Source organism: Montipora foliosa, chromosome 10 (assembly GCF_036669935.1).
Source record: "Montipora foliosa isolate CH-2021 chromosome 10, ASM3666993v2, whole genome shotgun sequence".
Classification (NCBI taxonomy): Eukaryota; Metazoa; Cnidaria; class Anthozoa; order Scleractinia; family Acroporidae; genus Montipora; species Montipora foliosa.
This window is the reverse complement of record NC_090878.1, coordinates 33,240,271-33,261,699: the sequence shown is the minus strand read 5'-3', so window position 1 is coordinate 33,261,699 and position 21,429 is coordinate 33,240,271. Positions and strand designations below refer to the sequence as shown.

The window sequence follows — 21,429 nt, the reverse complement described above, 5'->3', positions numbered from 1 at the left end:
GACCTTTTTGTTCAGTTGTTTCAATGATTAAGAAGAATGCTAATGTCGCATTGCTGTTTGTCTTCCTCCACACGATAGTTCAGGTAGGTTTAAAAATTAATGAATTCATACTAAATTATATGTGTAGGTTTACTTTAGGGTCAAGTTTTTTTCCACTGGTGCAGGTTTTTGCAGTACAGTATGAAGCTTGAGTTCCCCTACTCAGGAAATCAATTCCTTTTTCGTTGAGTTTACTGTAGTTGTTAATCAGCTTTATATTTTGAAGAAAGAAAGAGGAAAACCCAGTAATGGCCATTTTCAGCCATCGCCCGACATTTTCTTATAAATAATAAAGGCTTAACAAAAATCTCAAGATTTTCAACAAGACTTCTTACACTTTTGCACATTTCTTTCTAAAGAGATGCAAACAAGTTACTTAATTCTTTGATGTCATTAGTTACACTGTACCTGAGGTGCCAACTGGCTCGGCCAAAATATTTTCTGATAAAATTAATCAAAGGCCCGCTAAAACACTTGGTTTATACACTATGAAGAAAGATTTTTGAAGTACTACACTCTAGACACTATACACTTTCGATATTTATAGAAAAACTTGAAAAACAGGAAAGAAATAAGCATCATAGGAACTTGAAATTTCCACAGATGTTTTGGAAATGAAAATAAAATGAATGCCTGTTTTTTTTTTTTTTTTTTGCTGTTTTGCGGTTGATATTTGAAAATTATCATTTGCAAACCTGTTTTCCCTGGCGGCGCCGTTTGATAAATGAAACACAAAATAAACCTGTTGTGTCTTTAATTACAGTGTAGTTGAATTAGTGATCAGAAGCGAATAAATTTATGCTTACTGTACCTGCATTTTGTTCAATAGAAAGGTGATAGAGCTTTCATGCAGCAGTGGATTTGTCAGTAGGTTAATGAAATAATGCACACACTTTACAGTGCCTCGTGAAAAGTCAACTGGTTTCCTCTAGCCAGTTACTGTTTTTAATCATTCAGATTATTACTGGGTTTCCAGTATGGCAAACCCAGTCGGAATCTGCGTTTCATTTGTTGGTTTTATTTATTTTATTTTATTTTTTCCGTGTCGGTAAAAGTCTTGCCTGTCACTCCTCTGCTAAGTGGTGTCTTTGTGCATAGAGCCTTCTGTTTGTATGTTCTTAGGATCAAGAGGGTAGTGGGAAATGCGTAGATTTCTCTGGTGGACACAGTAGAATGATTACATGTAACTTAACCGGCAATGGTGTCGAAAGTCATGTAACGCGAATGGCGTTTTAGTGAATCTTTGAAAAAAATATACCCTTATGAAGCTCAATAATAGCAAGTCAATTGGATACTGAACAAGACAGTTCTTCATGGAAACGGTTTGATCCTGAAATTTTAGTTTGTTGTAATATTGCGCATATTTGACAGGACTGAGTTTTTTCTCTTCACGCACGTAATGAAATAGGAAGGGGTTTTTACCTCTAATAGCAAATAATTATGTTGTTTGTTTCAAAAAATTGTTCGCTGGAAAAGGTAGCCTTTATGAATTCATCATGTTTTATAATATGCGAGCTTAACTGGGTAGTTTTTATGGCAATAATAAAGCATTTTCGTGTCAAAATGAGGTTAGCGTCTTTCTGTTGTGCTAACTTAATTAAATATAAATATTTTATCTGCCTCGTGAGTTCGTTATTCTCGTTAACCAGCAATGGCCTCGAAAGTCATTGCAACGCGAACGGCGTTTTAGTGCATCTTATGTTGTTTATAATGTTTCAATTAAATGTTTCGCTGGAAAAGGATTCTGTGATATTTTCTGTCTTTGTGAATTATAATATCATGTTGTGTATTGAATTTCCGAGCTTAAGGTTGAAATGTGATACGGGAGGATATTTTTAGTATTGCTCTGTAAGCGGGAAAGGTTTCACGAAAATAAACAGGTCTGTTGAAAGCGTGCTTCTTTTAAAATGAGCCCCAAAATCAGCAAAAAATTGTGACGCCGATGAATAATAAAGTAGCTGCTATTTCCAAAATGATGGAATTACCTGGTGATAAATAACCTTGTCTTGGAGAGTAAATTAATTTTTTGACTTAGCAGAAACAATGGTCAACCCCTGGGTCAACCTCAAGTGTTTGGGCAATTGTGATCTTTGTTTTGACTTCGCTCATTTATTGTCAAACTTTATAACACTTCACAGAAAAAGAAACTTATGAAAACCCGGTATCTTGCCATTTTGACACAGATGCCTCACTGTTTTGCGAGTAAACATGCCGTGGTAACGTTATCACGGCTCCCGCTGATTTCCGGCGATGTCACTTTCGATTTTGAGATTTATTTGTGCAACCAAAAGTGAACGTAGCAAAAATCTCCCAAAATGTTTGTCGCTGATCGTAACTTTTTATATTCTATATTCACGGTTCAACAATTAATGTTATTATTTTTCATGTCGCAAATAATTTATGTTATTCTCGAGCGACCGTCCTGGAAACTTCCTTCTGCTCTTTCTAGAAACTGTGTATCAATTTTTTAATTACCTTTGCATCAATACTTGTTTTTGCATAAAGCAAGCTAACAAAATATGTACCTTGCTGAGTTCGCATTTGTTAGCGTTAATAGTATTTTCGGTCCAATGCTTCTGGAACGGTGCACGTACCACAGGCAACCCAGTGTACCCTCACGGAGGGTCTAGTTATTATTTTTTTTCCGTGTCGGTAAAAGTCTTCCCTGTCACTCCCCTGCTAAGTGGTGTCTTTGTGCATAGAGCCTTCTGTTCTTAGGATTGAGAGGGTAGTAGTAGGAAATGCGTACATGTAGATTTCTCTGGTGGACACAGTAGAATAAATTATTAACTTAACTGGCAATGGCGTCGAAAGTCATGTAACACGAATGGCGTTTTAGTGGATCTTTAAACAAAATATACCCTTATGGAGCTCAATAATGGAAAGTCAATTGGATACTGAACAAGACAGGTGCTGAAAAAAAAACTGGAATCTTAAAAGGGACGAGTAATGGACTTCAACAACAATCTGTCTCCCATTGAGCCATAATCAAAGTGAGCTGTAGTTCTAATATTGTACAAGTGTGGTCTTTTGTACAACACTGAAATTAAATGGAAAATTCTCTTAGACTAGTAACTTATGGGTTTAACCCTTTCAGTCCCGATAGTGCCATTAATGGCACTTATAGATTTTACTCTGTCTAACGCCAGACGATTTTACTCGTCAATGGGGAACCCCTCGGGGCTTAAAGGGTTAAGCTAACAGCATCAAAAAACTATGTCCCCGTTTAACCCTTTCAGTCCCGATAGTGCCAAATGGCACTTATAGATTTTACTCTGTCTAACACCAGACGATTTTACTCGTCAATGGGGAACCCCTCGGGGCTTAAAGGGTTAACAAAGACAGAGACTTAATTGGGCCTGTGGCTGTGTTGTCTGGCTTATTTGTTTGTACACAATTCTGCACAGTCTTCTGGTAACAATTGGAAATTTCACTAATTATTCTTGTTAGTCAAAAATTATTTGAAACTAGAAAGCTTGTTGCCCATTTTTGCTTGATATTTCAAGTAAAGGGTTTTTCAGGAAAGGGTTTGATGCTGAACACTGGTGGGAAATTTATTTAGTTGCATTTTTGACACGGAGTGTAATTTGACATGATTGAGTTTCTTGTCTTCACGCACGTAATGAAATAGGAAGGGTTGTTTGCCTCTTATAACAAATAATTATGTTGTTTGTTTCAAAAAATATTTCGCTGGAAAAGGTGGCCTTTATGAATTTATCGTGTTGTGTAATATGCGAGCTTAACTGGACAGTTTTTATGGCAATAGTAAAGCATTTCATGTCAAAATATTAAAGGTAAGCATCTTTCTGTTGTGTTAACTTAATTAAATATAAATATACCATGTGGCGTAAACTTGATTTTCTACTCTCAAAATTACCTCCAGAACCTAATTTTTGCGTAGAATATAAACCTTTAATAGGCCTAAAAACTTTTCTTTAGGCCTAAGTAGGCCTAAAATTAGCATTTTTGAATGTTTAGGATACTTTTCTTTAGGCCTAATTAAGCCTAAACAGGCCTAAGGTTACCTTTTATGAATGTTTAGGATACTTTCTGTATAGGTTAAATAATGACCTGTGACCTGTGCCCTGTGACCTGTGACCTGTGTTTTGTACCTGCTGAATAACAACCGTGTTCTCTTCGCCTGATAAACTCGCTTGAATTTGAAAGACAAATTTTTGTGGCAGTTCGATGGATTTAAGGACGTTCGCGCCAATTGTTTCTGCGCATCCTTACTGCGCACGCAAATGCACACGCCACGTCATACACGAGCGCGCGCGCTAAGTAATAAAATGAGAAATGATAGGGCAAAAGGCCATTGTTATAGCTTTGCCTGGATTTAACGCTCTTGGACGTTCGGTGACCCCTATTTTTCTTTCCAGAAACGGATTTCATTTACAATTATCTCCACGTTGTCCAAAAATGAACAAAAAATCAATGTGGGAAGTTAAAAAAATTTCAAGATTTCTGCTCACTGGACATCAAATCCTGCCATCTTGCGGCTGCAAAGTGCGTGAAACTGTGGTCGCTAAATGCGAACTTGATCTTTAAGGAACCTCACCAGTTGACTAAATTCACTTAATAAGTCCACTTAAACAATATTTGGCAGAGAAGATTTCACTTCAAAGATTTAATTGCAATATATTTGGGTTTACAGACACTGGTCTTATTCGCTAATGAAGCCCAATTTTGTCACATTTTGGGTGTTTTTCCGGGCATGTTCTCTCCAAAACGAAGTCGGTGACCCCCCATTTTTTTTACATTTCTGACGTAACTAACTCATTATCTTACAGTGGTTAAAGTTTCAGAAAAAAATCAATGTTGAAAAATTTTCGCGCGAACGTCCTTAAGCTATAAGTACTGCTGCAGGAAATTGATCGATTGATTAACAGTGTTTACATGCGGTCGTGCAAGTTCATCTAAACATTTCTTCTCGCAAACAACTTCGTATGTAGATTTCATGGCCAGTAAATGTTGACACGCAAAGGCAATACACCACCGCCAACCGCATGCTGCCACTCAAGTTTATCGAAACATGTATTTCTTCGGCATTATCTCCGAACGAAAGTACAGTAAATGTAGATTTCACGTGCCAATTCAAGGGTTAAATGTGTACACGCAAAGACGATAACAAACCACCACCAACCGCATGCTGCCGCGCAAGTTTATCGAAACATTTCTTTTCTAAATCAACTTCAAATCAAAGTACAGTGTATACAGATTTCACGGGCAGATGTCTGCACGCAAAGACAATAATACATCAACGCCAGTTGTATCTGGACCTAAAACGTTTAACTTAGTGTCAAGTGTTACATGAATTGTACGTTTGGGAGCGCGAGTGTCTATATCTTCGGAAACAGGTGAATGTTCGGAAAGTTTTCGTTTATGCAGACACTTACAGTTTTTTTAACCTTTTTGCGAGATGAACATCTCGTCTCTAGAGACGAGACTCTCATCTCAAGAGACAAGAGACTCGTCCGCATGGCCACTTGCAACTAAATCCAGGAATTGCACTCAGTCTGGTTTCACTTCACTTACCTGAAGTAATCGACTATTACAACAATTATCCAAAGCTAACCTTTTTAAAATGGGTGCTTAGACTTATTATACTGTTGATCAACATCGTTTAAAATGGGTGTTTAGGCTTAAGTAAGAACTATAGTTTCAATGCTGTTTACATATAGACCAACGTACTCATTTGAAATACGGTTATCATAGTATTTTTAGGGTAGTCTATTTGGGTAGTCCGCTGGGGTTGTCCATGGACTGGGGGTCAGTGTTTAGTCCACCACCATACATTGTAGTTGTGATTGTCTGAATTACGTTGTACTTGCCTGAAGAGATACAGAGTTGAAAAAGGCTGATTTCTCTTTTCGTTTTACATGTACTTAAGTCAAATGTACATGTAAACAACCTTTGCAAATTGTAGTTTGAATTAATAAAACATACATATAGCACTGGATTGAACCATGTGTGTTTTTCGTTTTTTTTTTAAAGGTCAACCCATGCAAATGAGCAGAATGAATCATCCTAGAGTTCCTGTACTGCCGGTAAGAAAGATTTAAAAAAGACAAAAGTGGCTCTTTTTGGTGATGCGGTCTTGAGATGAGTAGAGTAGTACAGTACATTGTACATTGTATAATTATCAACATAGGCTTAAAGCTGAGGGTTGTTATGATGTTTTCATGAAGCTGGCTACACAATGAAAATTATACATTGTAATCGAGTGAAGCCATGATCCTCACAGAACTTTATGAACACAATTTTATCGATTGTGTAGAGAAGACTGAAAAATTCAGAACTTCAACGGGGTTTAAACCTGTGACCTTGTGATGCCGGTGCGATGCTCTTAACTACGGTGGCCCACAACTGTCACGGCAATAACAAATACCTCACGGCAAAACTAAAACTGTCACGGCAATATCAAATTCCGCACGGCAAAACCAAAATGCTCACGGCAAAACCAAAAAGCTCACGGCAAAACAAAAAAGTCACGGCGAAATCGAAAAGCTCACGGCAAAATCAAAAACTCACGGCAAAACCAAAAAGCTCAGGGCGAAACAAAAAACTCACAGCAAAACAAAAAAACTCACGGCAAAAACAAAAAACTCACGGCAAAACCAAAAAGCTAACGGCAAAATCAAGAACTCACGGCAAAACCAAAAAGCTCACGGCGAAAACCAGAGAAAGGTAACAACTATATCGATGACATGACTAAAAAATGGTTGTCCCAAACACCAAATCCACCGCAAATACCTGAATTCTATACCGTCACTAAAATCCACAACTCAAGTAGGGAGACCAATAATCTCTGGTTGTAACGGGCCTACAGAAAGAATATCAGCATTTGTTGACACATTACTTCAGCCTGTTTCCACATCACAAACATCTTATCTCAAAGACTCCACAGATTTTATCAACTTCATTGAAAAGACGAAGATGGGAAAACGAACTTTCCTTGTAACGATGGATGTCGCAAGTCTATATACAAATATACCGCAAGAAGAGGGAATCACTACAGTATGCAATGCGTACGAAAATTTTCACAAAAATAACCCTCCAATTCCCACTAACTATATCAAAAAAATGCTAAGACTTTTACTTAAAAGAGAACTCTTTCCAATTCAACGGAAAGAACTATCTTCAAATTCACGGTACCGCTATGGGTTCGAAAATGGCCGTTGCTTTCGCAAATATCTTTATGGCCGACATCGGGACAGAAATTCTTAGCAAAAGCGTCATAAAGCCACTGATTTGGAAACGATACATTGACGACATTTTTTCGTTGTGGGATGTCAGCAAGCAGGATATAGACAAGTTCGTCACACAAGCAAACTCACACCACCCTACAATAAAATTTACGGCTGAGATCTCGAACACTGAAGCCACATTTCTAGACACTGTTGTATACAAAGGCAAATGTTTTCACGGTTTTGCCGTGAGTTTTTGATTTTGCCGTGAGCTTTTCGTTTTGCCGTGAGGTTTTTGATTTCGCCGTGAGTTTTTTGTTTTGCCGTGAGCTTTATGGTTTCGCCGTGAGCATTTTGGTTTTGCCGTGCGTAATTTGATATTGCCGTGACAGTTTTAGTTTTGCCGTGAGGTATTTGTTATTGCCGTGACAGTTGTGGGCCACCGTACTTAACCAACTGAGCTATGAAGCCACTGATGTTGAGAACTGGTCATTTGTGTGGTCTGATGTTCCCATGATGAATGAATGAGCCAAGGAAATGATATAATTATGAAGTGAATCATATTTTGAACTGCGATATGAAATCAAGTGAAGCTATGATCCTTGCAGTTATGAATGCAATTAATCAAATCAATATATGATTCATTTCATATATAATATCATTTCCTACAATGAAAGTAGCAGGCTATTTTAAACTGATAGTATTGGGGACATACACTATAATAATAGTTTTTGAGTGCAGGACCCATTCATCCCTGAAGTGGCCCCCATTGATGATTCAAATCAATCTTCTTGCATTGGACACAGTAAAATCTACAAGTATTATTCTTAGGAGGGAAAGGGGCTCAGTGCTTCCAGTGTTTTAGTATTATTCTTAGGAGGGAAAGGGGCTCAGTGCTTCCAGTGTTTTAGTACGTTTTACTCTGAGTAGTGGGCTATTTTCACCATGGTAGTAGCCAGCTGCCGTCTGCTGATGACAGGGATGGGAAAACTATCATCATACCGTATGTGGTACAAATTAAAGTCTTAAATTCCCGGGCTTAAATTCCTTGTATGAAAAATGCCTGTCGGTGATGGCCTTGATACATGACTGTATAATCAGAGTGTTAAGTTTGATTTTCCATTACTGTGATTTTCTTAACTCTGCGGAATCTCACCTTCAGCTATTAAGTGTCAAACTACGTTTTGGCTTCTATATTAATTTAACCCTTTGACGTCCAAATCGGCCAGACTTAGTATTTAACTCTGTCTAACGCCAGACGATTTTACTGGTCAATGGGGAACCCATTAATCAAATTTCTGAACATAAGATACATGTAAGAAAGATTCTCACTTCTCATTTATGAGAAAGATGTACCAATTAAGAAAGGGAGTTCTTCAGGCTCTGTTTTTGTTCCAATTCACTCAAGCATACATGGAAGTGGATCCGAGATGGCAATCAACAAAAAGCAACACTGACCAGAAAAGCAACTGGGGATTTCAAAACCAGAATGGCAGATGACTTCTTAAACATATAACCGACACATTACCGTCAGTTGTTTTTTTTGTTGGTCAGGTGGTTGTTTACAAGAGGTAATGGACTTAATTAAATGACTCAAGTCATTTTCCAAACGTCATTGTTTGTGATGGGTCCATGGTCAGTAACAAGAGGTGGCCATAAATTGAAGTTGCTGGCTTTATTATAAGATCTCTATCTTTGTTTTCGTAGTCTTCACAACCACAAGCGTCACCTCGTCAACCTCTGTCACATCAAACTCCACCCGGTTATATGCCTAATCAGGTAATGGTAAAATTTAATATTGTCAAGAACTGTACACTGTCCATGCCTGTAGTGTTGAACTGACTCCTTCTGTTCAAGTATGTACAAGTCAAATGTCTTCACCATATTAATTCAAAATGATGGTACCTTAAGCCAGCTGCCTTCTACTGATGACAGGGATGGGAAAACTATCATCATGCTGTATGTACTGTTCAATGTACTGTATATGAATGGTACATGGACTTGTTTGGGATTTTTTGTTAAGATAGAAAATTAAAAATAATTGTAATAAAAATTATTTAAATAATAAATAAATAAATAAATAAATATATATGCATTCATCAAATCATAATAATAACAATAATAATAATAATAATAATAATTATTATTATTATTATATTTATTTATTGTCTAAAAATCATCTGATTTACCAAATTGATGCACGGAGAAATTTGCACACTGTATGTATGCATTGGCAGTTATCTTTTTTCTTCTCCAAGGCTAGCTGATGTGTCTGTCCTTAAAGCTAAAAGATTGTCTCAAAGAACATGTATGGCCAGAAAGAGTTGTTTACATTGTAGTCTTGTTATAATATTAATACAGTTGTTTTCTTTCCTTAGAACTATGGTGGGATGCAGCCCCCATTTAACAGCTCAGTAGCACCTGGGGTTAACAATTGCCAATATAAGTCTTGCGTTATTACAGTAAGTACTGGTAGTCAAATTCATGTGCACAGCTTACCCAAGCTTTTGAGACTTGATAAGGCACTTTTCAGTCAAGAAAACTTTAACAGACTAATAATATTAATAAATTATCAATTGGAAAACTTTCTCTTGTTAAGTCCACTTTTTTATTTTTTGTTGCTACACAATAGTATTTATTGACATACTGTACATTACTGTAGACTAAGAGTGTTTGTGAAACAGATGAAGATAACAACCAACAATGAATTCTTCCACAACTTCACATGCTTGTGTCTTTGGTAGTGAGAGCCCGTCTAAAAAAGCTTATCTCCTCAAATGTCAGCATTGATTTCTTTCCAGTCGTGCATGTCATTGTGCTAAGCAGGCTTGCATGTTCGTGATATGAATATTTAATGCATACTAAGAATATACTTGTGCAATAGTGTACATTACGTACACCACACTGGATACACATAATTTCTCTTAAGTTTGGTGATTAAAATTTTAATGTTTTGGTCAGAGTTGTCACATTCAGTGCCATTTAACCTGGCAGCAGTCGTGCAGACAAAAATTATCTTTTTGCACCAAAAATTGAGGCTCTAGTGATTCAAATCCCTGCAAGTAGAAACAAGTCAACTTGTGGCTTGCAGTTGTGATACTCGCACAACTTCATCACTCAACTCAAAGAAGTTGACTTGTGGCATTTACCTGTAAGTCTAAATTATATTTTTCAGTCAATTGTTTTTTTTTAGAACTGAAAAGAATTTAAAGCCAGTCAGTTTGAAAAGGGATGTAACTATAATTTGCAATGCAAGAAATGTATTTACTGCTAAACTTAACAAGCATGTAAAATATTTCTGTTCCTTTTGTAAATCTCCCCATCCAAAGCAAACATGCCACCATTGTTCCCAGAATTTTGCTTTTTCTGTGCCGTGCAAACTATGTAAACTTGGCAGAACAAGCAGTAATTTGGACCCATGACTGTTAAGTGAAAGGCATGGGTCTATTCTTGATTTTACATCACAAACTGTTTGCATTCCTGTTTTCAAAGCAATTTTGCATTGCAAAGGAGTTTGAAAGGTAAAATCGAGAATGGACCCATGACTGCTGGTTTTGATAACCTTGCGCATCTTGAGGTAAGTGTGGTATTTAAACATGTTTGCTTTTGATATATTTATGAGTTTAGTTGCACTTTAAAACTTGTTTTAGCCACAACATCGGTAAGGAGTGAACTGTGACTTTCTCTGGGCACTGACGTTTAACCTTAACAAGGAAAAAAGTCCTGATATCACAAGAAAATCCAAACGACTTAAATATTGTTCACCTTACTAGGCATTATGGTATTGTTTTCTACAACTGTGTGACTTTGTACTTTTCACATACAACAACAAAATTAGTCCAAATTTGATGACATGGTTAAACGGACATCTGACACATGAAATAGCTGAATTACTCTAATTTTAGTTTTGGCACATTACATTTTACCAGCACATGTGGGATACCTGAAACAAAATCTGCTACTGATAAGCCCTGCAGGGTTCATGCAACGTGATGAAATTTGGAAGAACAATTCCCAATCAAACCTGTTGGCTGATAGCCAGACTACCAGCAGTTAGATAAACAGGATACCCTATCATACAAAAGGGCAAAGAAAGTGTACAATGTAGTTGTTTTCTTGGATGATTTGCAAAAATGCATAAGAATTTGCTGCTGGTTGCTCAGAAACTGAAATGATGAATAAATGGCCATTTCTCGGCTTTTCTAATATTCTTCCAACTACCTTTCATGTAATTATAGCGCAGGTGATGATGTACCTGTAATGTTAGCCCCATCAAGTGAATGAAGAATTATATAAATATAAGCTCAATAATATGTGCATTTTGATTGGTTCTCACCTAGTGTATGATCTACATGTACAATATTAGACGACAAACGCACTGCTGGCATCAGCATCAAGAACTTTTTAATCCTTTGTTTTAACTAAAACAAAGAGATTACATTTTGCTGTGTCAGTTCAGTGATCACAGAAGATGTCAAAATCTGGTAAGATCATCAGTGACAACTCAGCTATTGCCTCGTGTGTCACGTTTTTGTTGTTACCACATTTTAACGTCATCTGTGATCTATTACTGAACAGATGCAGGGCCGCATGAAATCTACATTGCATTTGTTAAAATGTATCTTTTTTAATATTAAAAACTGAATTATGGATATCAGATTTCCAGCATTTTCATTGGCTCGTCGGACACAGACTATCAGTTCAGGCTATACAGGTCTGCTCGCTGTACCTGATAATTATGGTCTAGGAACGTGTTTGCGATAAAGCGAGCTGAAAACATTTTTGTAGCTGTGACAAAAAATGCCAGACAAAAGCCCTTTTGGACTGGAATTGACCGAAGCAGAAATCAATGCTTTAGTTGACAATGGTGTACATGGAATAGTTGTTGATCCTCGTTGGTTAGCAATCACTTCATATCCAGGGTCTCCTTGTAGAATAATCAGTGATGACTCTTGATGCTCAGAAAAAAATCTGAGTGCTGCTTGGCAGGGCTTGAACCTTTGACATTGCGAGTACTAAAAAAATACTGGTACATTCTATTCAATCATTTACCAGGGTAAAAATTTCACCAGCTTGACTTGAATTGTGAGCACTATTCAGGCAATTTCAATCCTATCGGTAAAGTGGTACAATTGCAACATGAACCTAGTTTTATGGCCTTGCTTCCCCGAGTCTCCTATAGCTCAGCGGTAAAGCCTCTCAACTTGTTGTCGGAAGGTCTTAGGTTCGACTCATGCAAGGGAGCACTCCCATTTTTTTCTGAACATCCTCAGGTTACTGGGTTCAAGGCTTGTTCTGACCACTCGTGGAATTTGTTCCTGGTTGTCCCTGGTTCAACTTCTTGGCCGCACTTTAAATAGCCAACTGGTTTGTCTCCAGCCAGTTGGGATTTTTAACAGCTGTTGTTAATATTGTGTTCTGTCATTTTGTTGATTGTGTTTCATTGGCTCTGAAAAGCCCTTATGGGGAGTGGTCAATTATGTATTGTATTGTGTTGTATTGTACCATGGATAAAAATTCACATTTTTTCCTACCTTTTAATGTACTTATGAGATAACTTACCTTTAGAGTTTGTCATAAATAATTAAATTTTTTAGCTACAACTGTAGTTGTACAGTCCTATTTATCTATTGGTGTCTGGTATGTTACTTGTTAGTAAACTGTTAGTTGGCAGGTTACCAACAGTCCTGGACTTTTGGTTTGTGAAGCTTTTCAAAATTAAATTTTATGCAATTTTGCATGGGGTAATTGATTCGCTTTAAATCAATACATGTACATTTAGGTCTCATGCTATTACCAATGATAATTATGACACTAGTACTCATAGCAATGATAATTTCATACCATGAAAATTTGCTGACAATATTGCTTTTTGTTATTAGAGGTCGCTGGTCCACCAGGCACACCAATAATGGCCAGCCCTCGAGGTCTGCATATAATTTTTCAGAGTTTAACGGTTGACTCCTGAATGCACCCCCCCCCTCCCCCCTGACGAGTGAAATCTTGCTCCAGACTGTCAACAATTAATTGTGACCAGTTGTTACCTTTTTCAGACCCAGCAAGTACTGGAAGGGAATCTATGTATGCAGTCTGTCCTTTGAGGAAGCATTCCAGCGGTAATAATTTTATTCTCTTTGCCTTCATGACTGTTTATTAATTTTATTTTCTATTGTTTTCCCAAGGATTGCCCTAATACCCACCCATAAACCTTTGTTTCCTGTCAGTGTGTTTGCCATACCGTCATGCAAGTTTTCGTTTTCTGTTGCAGTACATGGGAGGTGGTCCTGAACCCCCGCTACATCTCTAGGAGCCTAGGAGGCTCCTCTAGTCATGAATAGTAAGAGAGAGTTTAAAAAAATGTACTTATTAACTGGAACTGGCCCCCATTGAGGAGTAAAATTGTCTCGTGTTAGACGTAGTAAAATCTTTAAGTGTCAATGTTAGGAATGAAAAGGTCAAGTATGGTGCTTACTAATTCAAAGGTAGTTTTGCGTGGTTGTATGAATATGCGGGAAAAGCAGGTCTTAACAAGTGTTATAGAAATCTAAATAGAAAATTGAGGGTAACCAGGCATTTAAATGCAAAGATAATTGATCAAGAATATTTGTTAAAAGCTTTAAAATACAAAGCACTGTATTGTGTTCCTTTCCAAATTGAAGCTTAATTTTCTCCGAAAAAATGCATGGTTACCCCCCAATTTTCTTTTTGGATACCAAGAGCACTTGCTAAGTTTGGCTTTCTCCACATAGTTGTAAGCGGTGCCAAAATATCACTACATTAGTAAACACTACCGATAGGAAATCCGAGTATCTGGAGATGTGCAGGACGTATGTGCAATAACAATAATTAAGTAGGCACCATCCTTAAAAGAATGTTCCAATGAATTAATCACTAGCTTACTGGCTTAACTATGCTCAGGCTAGGAATCTTGATGAAGTATTGTTACTTTTGTATAGTTCGACTCACAACCATATTTGGTAAATCATGTGACAAAAACAGAGAATGCCTAAAAACTCAGCGAGGTAACTGTTTTTACAAATTTTTAACGCAACAGTGTGAGAACATCCTGACACAAAATACATTTTACAAATTATTTCTCAAAAAAATTATGTCATAAGGCCCTCCTTTGATACACTTTTCAAAATATCAGTTCTTTTTTTTTTGTCCAATTAGAAAGTCCATGCTACAGTTCACGAAAAATGATGGGATGGTTGCCTATGGTGAAAAAACGCCTCTTCCTTTTGTTTCCTGGGAGCTTTGACCTGTTTTTCACTGAAATGCATGGCACCTTCTGATTGAAGTGATGTCAGATTTCCATGATTGCAAAAGATTCTTCATAGAACCATCCATGCAACCTTTTTGTAGGGCTCTTTGACTAAAAACCTTCCTTAGCAACCATTGTCTTTCTGTAGTTAAGTGCCACCCCCTCTTAAACATTAAAAAAACTCAATGTGGTGGAGGTTGAAACAATCTGTTACTCTACTCAAACCAGCTGCTTATTTAAAATTCTATTGAAACCCCTGGACTTTCAAATAATCAATGTGTTAACCCTTTCCTGCCCGAGGGGGTCCCCAGTGAGGAGTAAAGCTGTCTGGCATTAGACAGAGTGAAATCTAGAAGTGCCACTCTTGGGTCAGGACGGGGTTTAAATGGGGACATTTTTTGAGTGGACCTAATTGATGTTGTTGACCGTTTCCTGCCTGATCTGTTTTAATTGTTACTGTGAAACAACCTGCACTTTCATCCTTGTTTTATTTTCAAACAAGACGGAGAATTTTGAGGTGCTTCTGTAATGATCAATCATTGATGATTGTAAAGTAACATTTTTGTTTCAGATTCAAACCCTGATATGCATGGCCTTCCTAAGGTATTTATATATACAGTACCTTTCTTGTCAATTTGCTGCTTCTGTTTTGTGCAAAAAATTGCATGTAGCTTCATTTCCTGTTATTTGCTCGTGAGTTTCTAAAAATGGCAGCTCCATTGCTTGACTGATACCTTTTTATGGATCGCCTCTTTCTTGTTGTTGATGGCTTCATCTCCAAGTAAACTGCAGAATACCCGACCACTCTTTTGTTCTTGTACATAACTCTCCGTAACGTAGAGCTCGTGTTCATGTTTATTGTGTTGTTGAAAGCTGGATTTTTATATCACTAAATGAAACGATTTAATTTGATTTTAAAGAAGACTGTCTTTAAGGAGGGAAGGGTTAATGAGCGAAATTTGATACATGTAACGTTTGATGTAACTGACGTGTACGTGTGCTTGTGTTGTCTGTAGGATACTCAGAATGATCACAATCCTGGTACCCCTGGGGAGGGTGATGGACAGTTTGGTAATTTACTGCCATTCTCACAAGATAATGTAAGTGCGAACTTTTCTGTTAATTTTAGGGTTAAAATTCTGGTCGATTATCAATTAAGATATTTGAAGCGGGGATCTGTAATCTAGAAGAAATCTAATGAAAAGGAAGATCGTTATCTTAGAGATCATGAATTGTCCTCATCCCATATTCGAAAAAAAGTAAGAAATATCGTTATGTTAAACATCATCAACTGTCCTCATCCGTTAAATCAGACCCGTAATAATTAGACGGGGAGCCACAAATGTGACCCGTATGCTCTAAGGAGGTTGCCTACTAATTCAAAGGTATTTTTGCCCCGGTTTATGGTTATGCAGCAATTGTACATCTTAAGAAGTCTTATTGAAATCCAAAAAGAAAATTGGGGGTAACCACGCACTTTTCAAAGATAATTGATGAATAATATTTGTAAAAAGCTTTAAATTACAAAACAATGTATGTCTCTCAAAAATGCAAGGCTACCCCCAATTTTCTTTTTGGATACTATTAAAGAGTACTTACTAAGATCTACTTTCTCCGGATAGTTTTAAACCGCGCAAAAATATCACTGTATTGGTAAGCATCATCGATAGGAAACCCGAATATCTCGAGATGCGCAGAACGTATGGGCAATAACAATAGTAGGCACTGTCCTTAATTTCATGAGGTAATCATTAAACCATGTGAACATTAGCACTAAAAAACTGACACGGAGCACTGTGAAGCTGTTTTATTAAAAATGGTAGTTGGAACACATGTACAACCAGGTTTTAACCAAAACTTGTTTCGATAGAGCCTGTTCCTCCTAGAATTGAATATACCGGCGTACGTTCTTTTTCTGCGCGCACTTTTTTCAATCCATGTTTGTATTCAGCTCATTAGTTAGTGAGATGACCCTTCGGTTTATTACCATTGTCCAAGTGATCAGGGATGGATTTAAAAAGCTTTCTCAAAATCATTAATAACTCACCAACGAAGTCGACCAATCACAGGATGTATACCACATCACGTAGATGTATTTTCATACGTGGCCCAATAGAAAAGCAGATGAAACCTTTTAGAGATTTAGATACGATATCTAAATCTCTTATAATTTTTCTCTGCCATCTCTAGCTAGAAAAACAAAACGAAACAATAGTCGGCCACTCGTTCGAGAATTGAGCTATACCAAGAACTTGTGCTTCGTGTTTTAAAATTCGAAGCAGTAAGTACTCTGCCTTCGGCGTCGTGCTTTCATCTGTTTCTTAGTGTTTGGAACCTCGGATGAAATATTCCCACTCGTTATTGATATGTTACTTCTAATACGATCCAACTTAATCAGCATCCTCGCAGATGATGGTGCGTGTTGAACTTATCGGCATCCTTTAGCCAAATATTGACACGGTTGCTTTTACCTCTCCATCTGTCTGTCATAGGAAAAGACAAAGTTCTTCCATTATTCGTCTACAGTCGTTGTCATGTGCACTAACCAAATATATCCAAATCTGCAGTTCCTCAGGAGGAAAAAAACTATCAGGTCGCAAAAAAATATATTCAATTTATTTTCCTCTCTGTGCTAATTTCACAAACAGGAAATGGCACACACTTCTGGACAGATAAACAACATGCTCTTTTCAAAGAACTATCACAATGCAAAGCAATCTATGACGTCAACCCGGTATTAGGCTCGTTCCTCTTCTTTGCTTGGTCGTAGATCAAATTACAACTTTAAGGAGCCTCTAATACTGTGTTCACACTTGGCCGAAACATGATTAGTCTGATCACGAATGAAACATGTTTCGTTATGAAAAGTGTTCACATCAGACAGTGCAAGGCGCGAACATGATTATTCTGAGCATTATTGAAATAACCTCGCGAGGTAGTTTCAATCATGATCCGACCAAAAACGTTCAAAATGGCGGATTCATGCGAGAGGAGGTAAGTGCCCAAAAGAACCAAAATTGGGGCTATTAGGAGGCTAAATGTCTAGTTGCAATATGGGCCGACGAAGAAATATAACGGCAATTATCGGCGATTGTTACAGATGAGCTTGTGGAAAACGGAATATCTTGTAACGAAGAAAGCGCAAATGCCGTCTCCTCGGTAGACGCTGCATAGCTCTCCTCCTCCGAACGGCTAGAAATTTAACACTTAACCAAAGAATGAATGCAACTGTTACAGAAGTTTCCAGCTCCAATCTACGGCTGAAATGTAAAAAAATTATTCGAGTGTCATCAAACAGCATAAGTTACGCAACCATGCATGAAACGTGTTTCACACCGACATCTGGTGTGAACGACCCAATAAAGAACATGTTTCGGCGAAGCATGTTTCCTTGAAACATGTTTACTCTAATCATGTTTCGGCTTTAATTTGAACACAGCTTAAAACAGTGACTTTGAAGGAGAGAGTATAGCGAACCAAAAAATTAATGTTTGACCAGTGCAGAGACTTGTTAAGTAGAGAGGGCAGTGCATGGAGCAGTGTAGAAATATCTCGGAATCGAAAGCTCCTTTTTAGTTTTTGTTTGTTCGTTTTATTTAACGAGAGCTTTAATTTCCTTTCAGGATCACTGGGAATCGGTTGCGATCTTAAAGATCAAAGAAAGCATGCAAGAAGAAGCAAGAAGATTTGAAAATGTCGATGGAACGACGGACCATCAAGGAGAGTTTTTCATGCAATAACAGCTATAGCCTTTGTATATTTGCCAACCACTACCCAAAGATTTGTAGAAAACAACTGTACTTGATCTACGGAGTTTGCAGTGGGAGAACAACCCCGCTATCGCTAAACGCCTTCTTCTCTTGTGCCAGGGAAGACGAGTCCAAAGTAGATGTCTCTAAATTAAGGTTATATTATATAGAAAGGGAAATATGTTTGTATAGTCCATCGCTTACGTTGTGGCTTATAATTAATATACGGACAGTTGTTGAGTGTTTGTGTAGAATAATAGGCGAGTTCTTTGGGACAAGAAAGCTTTCATATCTTATCAGGAATGAATGAGTTTGCTGCTTCGGTGTAGCGTACAATAAGGGACAAAAGGGATCCAAGCCACGTGCTTAAAAGCTGGTTGACCCAGATTTCTTTCTTGACCCCAAACGCGTTAAACACGTGACCAACACATGATGGGCTCATTACGCCTTGGTGACGATTCTTTCTATTTATCCATCGCGTGCTGTAACGTTGTCAACGCTTAGTGAATTCAAGTTCCTTCTTAGTGGTTCGGGTCAAAGTCATGTAACACTCCTCGGGTGAGGAACGTTGTTTGCGCGACTGCTGCCCGAGTGGCTCCAAAGGAGACTAAGTAACATGTTCCAAATGAAGGAAAAACTTTGTGCAAATGGTTGCTTCGCCTTCTCAAGAAAAGTTTAAAACCGCAATATTTTGTGAGACTTGTACTTCGGTGCTCTGTAAAACTTGAGCGCAAGCAGGTGGTCGATGCGTTGGCGCCCAGCGGACCCAGTGATTCGTTAACTTCTGATTTACACTGAAAAATCGAGGAGCTGTTTGGAATGAAAACTTAAGCTCACCCCAAGTTTTCCGCAAGGTTTATATTTTGCTTCGTCTTTTATCGTGCATGAAGACGGCTAGTTATCCAATTTGCACGTTTAGCTCCAATGTGCATCAAGTCTCCTTATTTCACACATATTAGGGAAACGGTCCTTACCGCAAGGTGTCCGCACGTAACAAGAGCGAATCAGTGATTGGCATGATACGAGATGTAGCTATGTAAAAAGCGCGGGAAAACACTGCGCGCGAGTCAGGTGTTTTTGGTCTGCTTAGTTTAAACGGTGGCTCCTGATCGTTGGCCAGTCAAGAACCACAGTCTTGATTCTATGTTGCGCTTGTTTGTGATTGGTGTTGTAGCGTGAAAGGACTGCTATGGAACAAGGCGGGCTTTGCGTGCTCGGAGGATTAATTCTATCAAACGTACGGGACCTATATTGTAACGTTCGCCAACCAACAAATCTTGCGACTCGTTTAGGAAAGTAGTAAATTAAACATTTTTTGTTTCTGAACGAAATATCGGGGGGGGGGGGGGGGGAGGGCGGGTCTTGGGTCTGCAAAACGTTAATATGATTGATGTGCTAACAATTGTAAGATTATTTGAAAGAACTAATTTTTAAAAGCAAAAAAACTATACCTTGGGGAAAAGTTGTGTACATTACGGATAATGAGACGCTGATAGTATTTAACTCGTGAAGGAAGGTGCAATGTTTAATCCACCTCTGTCTGTGTGAATTATGCAAACAACACGGAGGAGAATTTGAGATTTTCGGATACAACTTCCAACCAATTTGTTTTTGTTTTTGCGGGTTAGATAAAATCGCTCATCTGTGCCGTGAATAGCAAGATGAAACTGTATAAAGACCTTCTACAATATATAATTCAACTGTCCAGTATATTAATACACTTTGAGATCATGTTGATTAAAGAAATTGTCAATGAAATCCTACTAGTAAGATTCGATCTGCCCTCGATCTGTAATTTCTGCTGTCCTGTCATGATTCGGGTGGGCTGGGAGCATGCTGACTTGTCTGGCGTATGGGGTGCGTAATCCGAATATTTGTATCAGTTCTAGGAAAGGGGCAAAAGTAGGGATAATGATTGATGCTAGCCCGCATGCAATTGTTAGCTATTGTTAGCTATTGTTTAGCTATTCCATATGTGCTGATTTTCTACGAACATAGCGTTTTTTCCAAAAGTAGTGCTTGACCTAAAGTTCCCAGCAACGTCAACGGTAACTCAGCTGAAATGACTCACAGGCCATTGTGAACAACAAGAAAACAAAGAAATGTGTTTTAATAAGTAATTTTTTACGGGGAGGTCTTGCTTTTCCGGGTCTTAAGCTTCGATCTTCGTTTTCCACACCCCAAGCATTATCCAACCACGTCCTTTGTACTGGGGCCTCACCGCTTGGTATATTAATATGAATTTGAAAGGCTTTGTCAAAACGGACGAAAAACTTAGAAATTACAGAAAGGAAACTTGGAGGAAGCAACTAAAATCGACCGAAAAACTACTCGTGATGAATAAAGGACGGCGAAAGAGCTCAGATGAACAATTGCCCTTAGCAAGTTTGTTTCTTTTTTGCGCTATAAAAAAGCACCGTTTTTATATCGGCAAAAATCTCCCTCCTTCTTGCAGGCTTCTTTCTAAAGCTCTTTGAACGAGCAAAGAAAAAAGAAAAGTTGCCAAACTGCGATCCTCGCATGCTGAAGATGTCTTGTGTCATACGTCATGGTCGGCCAGGGTTTTTGGGTATACGGTATACAGGGGCTTTTTAAATCGGGCATACGGTATATTGCAGTTAAAAGACGAGTATTCGGTTTATCACTTTCTTTGAATTTTAGGTATACGGTATGCAATGCTTCCATTAATTTTGGTTACACTTGGATGAATTTTGGGTATTTTGGCGATTTTTTTCGGGTATACTGGTATAACACTACCCCCCGTTTACAGTCCCACATCAGCTCATTTGTGTAAAAGGAAGCTTCATATAGATTCTTGTGCACAGTTGTACTCAAGGCTCGGGTATACAAATCTGTGGTGAAAATAGGCATCTACAACTTAACACAGTTACTTCTGTATAGTTTCAAATGCAGGAGAAAAAGCTAGAGTGACTGTGTAAACAAAGGCACAAAAACCTTAGCCTCAACTTAAGATTTTGCTCCCGATGGCAAATTTTTGTCGTGTGCAACACAAAATTAAAGCTGTATTTTCAGTCCAAAATGTTTTGTTGCAGATCCAAATTCTTTAATTAATGCCCGCATCACAAACTTTGTTGTTATCTTCCAGAATTTTGGGGGTGATTACATTTTTTTTGTACTTTGAAATTATTATTATTATTATTATTATTATTATTATTATTATTATTATTAT

At 37.8% G+C, this 21,429-nt stretch overlaps 1 protein-coding gene and 1 long non-coding RNA gene across 4 annotated transcripts in view; one reads left to right on the top strand and one right to left on the bottom strand.

Moving 5' to 3' along the window:
- Nucleotides 1–21,429, bottom strand: part of LOC137974407 (uncharacterized) — a 130,658-nt gene that overhangs the window by 13,545 nt on the left and 95,684 nt on the right. The window lies entirely within an intron of this gene.
- Nucleotides 16–19,583, top strand: LOC137974404 (uncharacterized). Of its 3 annotated transcripts, none has more exons than XR_011117450.1 (7): nucleotides 16–83; nucleotides 6,034–6,086; nucleotides 9,605–9,688; nucleotides 13,280–13,342; nucleotides 13,495–13,563; nucleotides 15,062–15,590; nucleotides 18,114–18,175. XR_011117450.1 is itself a non-coding variant. In XM_068821360.1 (7 exons), the coding sequence occupies exons 2-7, from the start codon at nucleotides 6,042–6,044 to the stop codon at nucleotides 18,228–18,230; spliced, it is 441 nt and encodes a 146-aa protein (XP_068677461.1). In that variant the 5' UTR covers nucleotides 16–83; nucleotides 6,034–6,041; the 3' UTR covers nucleotides 18,231–19,583. The 3 variants fall into 3 exon arrangements, 2 of the variants coding, with proteins under 2 accessions (XP_068677461.1, XP_068677462.1); XM_068821360.1 differs by lacking the exon at nucleotides 13,495–13,563 and having other exon boundaries at nucleotides 13,264–13,342; nucleotides 15,062–15,093; nucleotides 15,507–15,590; nucleotides 18,114–19,583; XM_068821361.1 differs by lacking the exons at nucleotides 16–83; nucleotides 6,034–6,086; nucleotides 13,495–13,563 and adding exons at nucleotides 8,643–8,797; nucleotides 8,934–9,005 and having other exon boundaries at nucleotides 13,264–13,342; nucleotides 15,062–15,093; nucleotides 15,507–15,590; nucleotides 18,114–19,583.

Coding starts and splice junctions, on each gene's coding strand:
- LOC137974404 (XM_068821360.1), top strand. CDS start 6,042: ATGCAAATGAGCAGAATGAATCATCCTAGAGTTCCTGTACTGCCG. Junction 6,087..9,604: donor CTAGAGTTCCTGTACTGCCG/GTAAGAAAGATT, acceptor TTCTTTCCTTAG/AACTATGGTGGGATGCAGCC. Junction 15,591..18,113: donor TGCCATTCTCACAAGATAAT/GTAAGTGCGAAC, acceptor ATTTCCTTTCAG/GATCACTGGGAATCGGTTGC.